This window comes from Lutzomyia longipalpis, chromosome 4 (assembly GCF_024334085.1).
Source record: "Lutzomyia longipalpis isolate SR_M1_2022 chromosome 4, ASM2433408v1".
Lineage (NCBI taxonomy): Eukaryota > Metazoa > Arthropoda > Insecta > Diptera > Psychodidae > Lutzomyia > Lutzomyia longipalpis.
In genome coordinates, this window is record NC_074710.1 from 21175858 (window position 1) to 21185769 (window position 9912).

The following is a 9912-nucleotide window of genomic DNA, read 5'->3' on the forward strand; positions in this document are numbered from 1 at the left end:
GAAAGTTCCTAAAAGCTTCTTTTTATCGGAAAACTATTTTCAAAGTTTTAGTATAATTATAGAAAATATAAGCTGGCAATATCTGACAACGACAAGCTTTAGAATTATAAAAAATCTTTCAGACAGAATTCTTAACCTTAAAACGTTTAATTTTAATAGATGTTTTTGTTCAAAAAATACTTTAAATAGTTTCTGAATGGAGTGATGTAAAGCTTAACCGATTTTGATTAATTTGAAATATTTTCACATTTTCTATAACCTCTGATGCATTATAGGGCTCAGTTTTTTCTCTAAAACTTATTAAAGTGATAAAAAAGAATTGAAAAAGGTCGCCATTTTGTTCAAAAGTATTCCATAACCTCAAAAAATGAATTGTCCATTCTTTCTCCGCATTTTAAAGTAAAACAAATTCACATGAAAAATCTAAAATGTGAGAAACTCACTCAATATTTCATTCCGCATTTTTTTCATTAATTAAATACAAATAAAATTCAAAAATACAAAAGAAAAATATTTTTGTGCTGAAAACATACATTTTGTAGTACAGTATATAATCACACAGTGCGTTCGTAGAGCATCCTTCTATGTGCTGATAGTATTGATTATAAGAATCAGAGCTTTGACCGGCTGTGAACTCCCAAAATTCGTCTCTTTTTCCAGCATACAAAAATGGCGCGAAGCAAATCGTTCTGCAAACAAGAGCTTTTTGCACAGAAGATGTAAAAAAAAGACCCCGCCGTAGATTAACCCTCAATTCGTTTTATTGCAAATGGAGGGATAATTAAAGTATTAAAGTACTAATAACGACTTTCGTGGAAATGAGGGGAGTAGATAAGCTCATAAAAGAGAAAAAGCTCAGCATTTTAGAGATCTAATTTATATTCTAATCTTCTCTCTTGGATTCTTCTTTTGTATGTTTTTATTTTTGTTGTTTATTCTTCACTTTCAAAGCTGGATGGATGCCTCATACTCTTCGATTTCTTCTGTGAAATTTGATGAAAAGCAACAAGAAGAAATACCTTCTGGGGAAAATTTTTCTTCTATCAAAATAAGCGTCTAGACGGTGAAATGACTCTAAGGGATGCCACACCCATGAAGCTCCTCACAGGAGGTACCATCATGTAGAGAATTTTCTCCAGAGTGTGTGTCTTTAGCACGCTGTGAAAATGTTTTTCCCATTTTCATTATAGAGTATGTAAAAGTAAATATTTGCTCAATGGGATTGAAAAAATTCAATGAATTTCTCTACATTCAATTTTCTGATGAAGCAATACAAGAATTTTGAAGTTTATTTTAACCGTTGAATATTGAAAATTCCTCAAAATTTATTCTTAGTCTTCAAATAAATTCTACGTTTTTCCGAAAAAGAATTTCTTTCGGCTGCTAAAATGTCAGAAAAATACATATGTACTCAAATTCTTAAACTATCTACTTAACGAGATGCATGAAATTTATATGGGGGCTACCTGAAGGGGGGCTTTGAGGGGGAAATGAATACGGCCATCTGAAACCGCCTGTTATAAGGAGCCGTCGTTAAACAAAAAACAAACAAATTAAAAAAAAATATCTTATCATATTGTACAAGCAACAAAATTGATAGATTTTTAAGCAAAAAGTTCCTCAAGAAGCAATATATCATAAACTATAGCTACCTTGCTACATACATGTTGGAATATGTATTAGTTTTTTGGGGAGACAAGAATGCTTTTTCATGAATTTTTTTAAAAGTTTTATTCTAGAAAATTTTCCTAAAAGCGAATATGTAGGTAGGGGAGAGCGGGGCTAATAAGTCACTTAAGGGTTTGGAAAAGGCTTAAAATATCATATTTCCTATCTAGATAGAACAAAATGATCTTAGAAAGAGTTGTAGGGCAAGAAATATCCTAAAGAATTGGACTATACATTTTGCTTTATCTGTTTGGGAAATATGATATTTTGAGCTATTTCTAAAACCTTAAGTGACTTTTTTAACCCCGCTCTCCCCTACTAGTAATAAATACGTAATTTTATATTTGCATTTAATTATTTATTTATATTTAATAGTTCTTTACAAGTCCATCATCGAAATATCCGGGAGTTTCTTTATGGCTTTTACGTCGTTCACTTAAATGGCGATTCCTCCAGAAACCTGACCAGCGGCGCCAGCAGCAGCGTCAGCAGCAGCCTGTCCAGCCTGTTGAGCAGCGCCAGCAACCTGTCCAGCGGCGTCAGTAGCGACCTGTCCAGCCTGTTGAGCAGCAGCAGTAGCCTGTCCAGCGGCGTCAGTAGCAACCTGTCCAGCCTGTTGAGCAGCGCTAGTAACCTGTCCAGCGGCGTCAGTAGCAACCTGTCCAGCTTGTTGAGCAGCACCGGCGAGCTGTCCAGCAGCATCGGTTACTTGCTGAGTCACCTGACCACCAGCAGATGCAAGACCATCAACGAGAGCTTGAGCAGCACTGACGACGCCTTCGGAGAGTGAGGAAACGAGTTGGCCTCCAACAGAGATCACATTTCCAGCAGCATCGGTGACGACTTGGACAACTTCTCCAGCAGCAGTTGTAACCTGAGTGAGGGTGTTTCCAGCGAGATTTACTCCAGTTTCAATGAGATTTCCAGCAGTATCGGTGACGGTTTTGGCGACTCCCTGGAATTGTTCAACAGCTCCAGTAAGGGCGCCAGTGGCTCCATCAATAACTTGACCAGCGGTATCGGTAATTCCGGTAGTAATTCCTCCAATAGTATCAGTAATGCCTCCAAGAGCACCAGAAATAGCTCCAAAGTTGAAACCTGGTTTTCCTGCAAAGAGAATAAAGAAGAAAGTTTAGTCAGATCAGGCCTGAGCAGAGAGTCCTGATTCAAAGGATCAGCTTACCAAGAGCTGGTGCGAACACCAAAGCTACGGCAAAGGTTACAAGGAAGAAGCGCATCTTTACTTGGTACTTTAGCTAGAACACTGCTAAACTGATGCTGCTGAAGACTCTTTTGGGGTCTTTTATACCCCTTCTTGGACTGTACCACCATCCTCGTCATCCACCTTGTTTGTCACTTTGCGATCATCTATTTCAACATCAAATATTTTTGAGGCGGAAAGAAAAATATTTTTTTCGTCGCTTCTTGATCCCACTTCCGATGTCGCAACTTTAGAGCAATATTAGTTTGTTCATCTGTTATTCTATTGCTTCGTTTAATTACTGATCAAAAGGTGTTGCGCCTAATTATTGAATTTTTGCGTCATCGATAGAGCAGAAATTTGATGGGAAATTATTTCTTACACGGAAAAATCATACGATGTTGATTTTACACGTTGCTTCAATGATGTCCCATTCCTTATTTTTGTTTTTCCGATCATGTGATCTGCTTCACAAAGGTTATGACGTTATGTTGAGACGATATATATTCCAAATAAATAGAATGCTTTTCTAAAAGTCAGTTGTGTTTTTCCCAGGAACATCTCAAATAATTGTAAAAATTTTTTTTTTAATAAATAAACATTTTTAATAATATTTTTTAATTTTTTTCTTTATGATCTTCCTTATTTTCTTTTAGTCATTATGATCATGTGATATTCGTCCTAAAAATTTTTTTAGCAAAAGTTTGTTTGACCGACAATTTTTTAAAAGAATTTTCCGTATTTTGGTTTAAAAAATACATAATTTTATCAAAATTTTTTTTAAATGGAACCAAATTGAAAAAAAAGCATTGCGGAAAATTTAACATAAAAGAAGTAAAAAAGCATGGCACGTTACATTTTTAGAGAAAAAAGCAAACTTATTTTCTTTTATTTTTAACTTGAAAAAAAAAAAACATAGAACAACAGAATAACTGTGGGGAAATAGGTCAAAAAATTCGTTTAAACAAAGAAATATATTGGTTTATTTAGTTTTAAAATTCATTTCAGAATACAGCATTTTGATTTTTCTTTGTTTTATTTTAGTGCAACGTTTCGAGGGTTAGGATTCCCTTCACCATCAGGCATCAAGAATATCAATAGTAGTTATATAGTCGTATTTTTAATCCATCAGCAAGCTTCTTGACGACATTTCAGGGAGTTTAGCTTGTGACATCTGTGAGATCTCCAAGAGTCACAGTCACGAGATTACCGGCATCTCCAATAGCATCAGTGACAAGACTAGTTGTGTCCCCAAGTGTCACTGTCACAACATTTATGAGGTCTTCAGCAGCCCCAGTAGTGACATCAACAGTTTCTACAACGACATCTCCAACATCACCAACAACATTTTCCAATGCACTAGTAAGGCTACCGATATTCAAAGCTGGTTTTCCTTTTCGAAAAAAAAGAGAAAGAGAGGGCGACTTTATGTTAGAAAATACTCCTCGGAAAAATTCTGAGTCAGAATTATTAATTTACCAAGAATTATTGCGAACACCAAAGCTACGGCAAAAGTTAGAAGAAAGAAGCGCATTTTTAGTCAATGCTTTAGCTAAGAAACTGCTAAACTGAACCGTTGAAGTCTTTTCCGGGATGTTTTATTCACATTTTTGGATTTGCCTCCATCTTCGTCATCCACCCTCTTTATCTCGCTCCAGATAAATATTTTTAGCCACATCTTTTCTGTTCTTGTATTGTCGCATTTCTAAAATAATTAATTGTTCAAAATGGGGAATTCATGAAGTTTTGGAAAGTGAAATATTTGCTATTAAATATCATATGATATTTTTAAATTTTTCTTCTCTTATTATCTGTTCCAAAAAAAATATCACATTTTATTTAATTGACAAATATTTGAAACTGAAAAAAAATGTATTGATCACTTAGAGAAATAAAAAAGAACGTATTTTAGAGCTAAAATATCTCTAAAAGAATTAACGTGGCTATCTTTCTTTTTTTTTTCTTCATAAAAACACATGAGAAATCATTCAAGAGTTAAATATTCAAGATGGCGGCAAAATGATTGAATTCATTCAAAATTAGCTGCAATTTTAACTTTCATTTCTTGATTGCAGTATAAGATCGCTGTATTTTACGGAAATGAAAATGTTCACTCGCTAAATGTGGGAGAACCATTGAAACATTCGAAATTATCATTTAGTCTAAGGATTTTTTAGAGGACATTATTTAAATTTAATAAATTTATTGCATTCAAATGTATGAAAAGAAGATGTTTCACGTTTTATTCAGCATATGACCCAATAGACGCAAAAGGGTTAACACTCTTACACTTTCCCACCAATCCATATCCATTTCTTTTTTTTTTTGAACAATTCTCGAAATTTTAAACAATCTCTTTTTTATTCTATCGAAGAATTTTTTCTATATATACTTATAAGAATTTTTTCTATTTTAAATGAAAAACTATTAAATAAATAAAATGGCTAAAATGTTAATTTTTCGAGGATTTTGCTCCACTATTACCCCGCAAAGAAAAGCCCACAGTATGGGTGTTCAAGGGTTTTTATAAACTCTCTAATCTACACGTTTACATGCAAACATCTTCATTAATATTTACTTGAGAATCTTAATGAGAAAAAAATAAATGTCTGATGAACAAATGCGTGTGTGAGGGTGTGATCGTGAAGACGCGGAGTCGTAAAAGGAGGTTATGCACAAACTATGGAACATGTAATTAATAGTTTGTGGAATTTACTAATTTAAAAAATGATTTTTTTTTGTAAATTAAGGATAATTAGCAAGAGAAAGAATAGATAAAACAAATTAAAATTGGGTGATTATCTGAGTGAAAATCTTGAAATCTTTGCATTATTCGCCAAAAATATCGGAAGATTCGCCAGATAAACACCCCTTGCAAATTAATAAATGTCCAAAATAATAGGAAACTTTTCACGAGTGCATGAAACATTGAAAAACTCGATCTTCATGATATTAATTCTGTGGAAGTTGTGAGAGAATATTTTTTAAGTCGAAACATTTTCTTTGATATCTTGTACGTAATCTTAACGAACATATTTCTAAATTAAAAAAAAAAAAAGAATTTTAGTACAGAAATTCGAGTACTAAATAAAATGTTTCACTTTGCGTGACTTGAAAGGATTATGAATTTACCCACAAAAATAGGTTTAAAGATATTTTTAATTCTTCATTTTTTTCTATACTTGGTGCGTAATCTCCTTTCGGTGTATACGTACATATTTTTCAGTTATTGTGCGATGTTGCGTCATTTCTTTTAAAATCGTTGTTCCCGAAAAAAACTATTTCAACTCCATATCAGTTAAAATAATCTTTTTTTATTTATTTTAATTTTTTTTTTCAGAAAATCACAAAATTAAATTTTGTGACTATTAAGGGATTTTTGCTTTGTAATGTTATGTTGTAATGTTAATGTTTTTTGTATATGTACTCGGAAAATTTTCTTTTATGACTTTGAGTGCATAAAAAAGATTTTATTTTCATTAATCTCAAATTTTTCAAGAATTTTAGTTGAGAATTTACTTTTCTATGCAATTTTAAAATCCAATTTTGTAAAAATTTCAACAACAAAAAAATCCTTGGCATAATGTGGATTAATTCAATTAATTAAATTCATCAAATCAACTTTAATTCTAAAAATATCTTATGTTTCTTGAACCTTATTTATCATTCATAGCAGAGAAGCACAAAAATTTCAAGAATTTTAAGGAAAAAAGTTCCCAAAGAGGCTTCATATCATCCTAAAAGTAGCTTCATGTTGGAATATGAATGTTTTGGGAGTAAGAAAAGCTCCCTCGTGGGATCTATTTAATTTTATTTTAGGCAATTTTCTAAATGGCGAATACCAACAATTTACGAAAAGGATCTGAGTTATCAAATCAAGCCACAACTCCTCTTCAACCTCCCACTTAAGGAGAACAAGACGGGAAGAACCATAAGATGATGAATTTTGAAGAATCCTCGAAAGACTTTGGCAAACTTCAGCATTTTGATTGAGCTTTAATAAGGAGAATCTTGAATATGAAGGAGTTTTTGTTAAGAGAAAATCAATGAAATGTAGAACACTTAATGTCTCTCGTCAAAATTCTTCCAAAGTTTCTGAGCCTTTCCTCAAAGTCATAAGAAAAGAACTCAAAAACATATATTTTGCACTTAATGCGAATTTAAAAGCTTTTTGGGTGTGGATGTTTTGGGGGGAGGAAAAGCTTTTCTATATATAAATAGCACTGATGTACTCTGTGATGACGTCAAAGATTATGCAACGTGCAGTTCATTGAACTCCGGCGACGACATAGTTCCGAGGATGCCCCGAATATGTTGTGAGTAGAGAATACATAAAAAGGGCGGGGGTGCGTTGGGAATTTGCGCTAACTATCCACGACACAATGGGAAAATCAAAAAAGAATTTCCTTCAAAAGGAAAATTTCTCAATATATTTTTTTCCTTTCTTTTGAATCTTTTGAATAGAGAAAAGCATTTCACCTTCTCCACCCCTCCCTCACAGCTATAGATCCTTAATACGGGGGGTTATTAGAAGCCCTATATATGAGGGATTTAGGATGAATGCCGAACATCCCTCACAGTGATAGCACAATTTTCTCAAAAAGAGAGAGAGAAAGCATATTATTTTGTACATAAGGCTTCAGACAGACTTGCGCAGTTGCAACGGCAAAAAGTAGGTTGAATACCGAAGTTTACGATGGAGTGGGATGCTGGGAAACCCCCAAGCATCATCGTTCACACACATAGCATAAGAGAAGAGAATTACATGCAAACATTGCACAAAATGCTCAAGACTTTGTGTCCCAATGGGCGCGTCTTTTGCATTTTGATAGGACATTAAGGATCTACGAGTGATTCTGTACTGTATATTAAGAGAATGTCCTATATTTGGCCTGTTCAAGGCGGCAAAACGACCCGCTTTTCCTTTTGAACGTCTTGTTGTTTCTTTGAAGGAGAATAATTGTGATGATTCCCACAATCTCAAAGGATGTAAAAAAAGTCTAAAAGAATTAATCTTTAATTAGTCTTTTTAACCCTTTCATGTTAAGTATGAACTACAAAAAGAAACATTGAAAAAAAAAACATTTTCCTTGGATTTTCTAAGAAAAGAAAATCTGATAAATATATAAATCAGGTTATTTGAAACAAACAAAAAACATCAAAAAATTCCACTAATGTCCCCTTATCCTTTTATTTACTGGAAAAACGTTTTTTTTAAGCCAAAATACGGAAAATTCTTTAAAAAAAATTGTCGGTCAAACAAACTCTTGCAAAAGAAAATTTCAGGACGAATATCACATGATCATAATGACCGAAAAAAAATTAAGGAAGATCATAAAAAATAATCAAAAATACATAATAAAAAAATGTTTATTTATTCAAGAATATATGTATATATTTTTTTTTACAATTTTTCGAGATGCTTCTGGAAAAAACTCTATAAAAGTATTTTATTATTTATTTGGAATACATGACGACTCAACATAACGTCATAACCTTTGTGAAGCAGATCACATGATCGGAAAAACAAAAATAAGGAAGGAGACATCATTGGAGCAACGTGTAAGATCAACATCGTATGATCTTTCCGTGTAAGAAATAATTTCCCATCAAATTTCTGCTCTATCGATGACGCAAAAATTCAATAATTAGGCGCAACACCTTTTGATCAGAAATTAAACGAAGCAATAGAATAACAGATGAACAAACTAATATTGCTCTAAAGTTGCGACATCGGAAGTGGAATCAAGAAGCGACGAAAAAAATATTTTTCTTTCCGCCTCAAAAATATTTGATGTTGAAACAGATGATCGCAAAGTGACAAACAAGGTGGATGACGGGGATGATGCCAAAGAGCCCAAGAAGGGGTATAAAAGACCCCAAAAGAGTCTTCAGCAGCATCAGTTTAGCAGTGTTCTAGCTAAAGTACCAAGTAAAGATGCGCTTCTTCCTTGTAACCTTTGCCGTAGCTTTGGTGTTCGCACCAGCTCTTGGTAAGCTCTGATCCTTTGAATCAGGACTCTCTGCTCAGGCCTGATCTGACTAAACTTTCTTCTTTATTCTCTTTGCAGGAAAACCAGGTTTCAACTTTGGAGCTATTTCTGGTGCTCTTGGAGGCATTACTAACACCATTGGAGGAATTACTACCGGAATTACCGATGCCGCTGGTCAAGTTATTGATGGAGCCACTGGCGCCCTTACTGGAGCTGTTGAACAATTCCAGGGAGTCGCCAAAACCGTCACCGATACTGCTGGAAATCTCATTGAAACTGGAGTAAATCTCGCTGGAGAAACCCTCACTCAGGTTACAACTGCTGCTGGAGAAGTTGTCCAAGTCGTCACTGATGCTGCTGGAAATGTGATCTCTGTTGGAGGCCAACTCGTTTCCTCACTCTCCGAAGGCGTCGTCAGTGCTGCTCAAGCTCTCGTTGATGGTCTTGCATCTGCTGGTGGTCAAGTGACTCAGCAAGTTACCGATGCTGCTGGACAGCTCGCCGGTGCTGCTCAACAGGCTGGACAGGTTGCTACTGACGCCGCTGGACAGGCTACTGCTGCTGCTCAACAGGCTGGACAGGTCGCTACTGACGCCGCTGGACAGGTTGCTGGCGCTGCTCAACAGGCTGGACAGGCTGCTGCTGACGCTGCTGCTGGCGCCGCTGGTCAGGTTTCTGGAGGAATCGCCATTTAAGTGAACGACCTATAAAAGCCTAAAGAAACTCCCGGATATTTTGATGATGGACTTGTAAAGAACTATTAAAATAAAATAAAATAACTAAATGCAAGCTTAAAAAACGATTTTAATATGATTCTTACCACTTTTTCTGTCAAAAGAAATTAAAGGTCTGAGAAAAATTTTATTTTGGAACAAAACTGAAACTGTTTTAAGGTCCTAATTTTAGAGCTTCGTGTCGGTGATTATCTGATTTCGTTTGGCCTTATCTTTGATCTAAAAACGTTCTAACTTATTTGTTAGTTCCGGCTTCTGCTGTGCAATGACCGCCATTTTGTTTTCAAGCTAGTTTTCGGTTTCTTAGATTTGTTTT

The 9912-nt window shown here is 34.6% G+C and overlaps 2 protein-coding genes across 2 annotated transcripts; one reads left to right on the plus strand and one right to left on the minus strand.

Moving 5' to 3' along the window:
* Nucleotides 1–2004: 2004 nt before the first annotated feature.
* Nucleotides 2005–2945, minus strand: LOC129794847 (circumsporozoite protein-like). The gene is made up of 2 exons (XM_055835745.1): nucleotides 2852–2945; nucleotides 2005–2775 (listed from the first exon to the last, which is right to left on the minus strand). Exons 1-2 carry the CDS (start codon nucleotides 2904–2906, stop codon nucleotides 2105–2107), a joined length of 726 nt encoding a protein of 241 aa, XP_055691720.1. The 5' UTR covers nucleotides 2907–2945; the 3' UTR covers nucleotides 2005–2104.
* A 5823-nt stretch (nucleotides 2946–8768) lies between these two features.
* LOC129794849 (paraneoplastic antigen Ma6E-like) lies at nucleotides 8769–9661 on the plus strand. Its single transcript, XM_055835747.1, has 2 exons — nucleotides 8769–8862; nucleotides 8941–9661. The coding sequence occupies exons 1-2, from the start codon at nucleotides 8808–8810 to the stop codon at nucleotides 9555–9557; spliced, it is 672 nt and encodes a 223-aa protein (XP_055691722.1). The 5' UTR covers nucleotides 8769–8807; the 3' UTR covers nucleotides 9558–9661.
* The last annotated feature ends 251 nt before the right edge of the window (nucleotides 9662–9912 follow it).

Excerpts from the sequence above, each read along its gene's own strand:
- LOC129794847 (XM_055835745.1), bottom strand. The coding sequence starts at position 2,906 with ATGCGCTTCTTCCTTGTAACCTTTGCCGTAGCTTTGGTGTTCGCACCA. Across the intron at positions 2,776-2,851 it reads GGTGTTCGCACCAGCTCTTG|GAAAACCAGGTTTCAACTTT; the intron begins GTAAGCTGATCC and ends TTCTCTTTGCAG.
- LOC129794849 (XM_055835747.1), top strand. The coding sequence starts at position 8,808 with ATGCGCTTCTTCCTTGTAACCTTTGCCGTAGCTTTGGTGTTCGCACCA. Across the intron at positions 8,863-8,940 it reads GGTGTTCGCACCAGCTCTTG|GAAAACCAGGTTTCAACTTT; the intron begins GTAAGCTCTGAT and ends TTCTCTTTGCAG.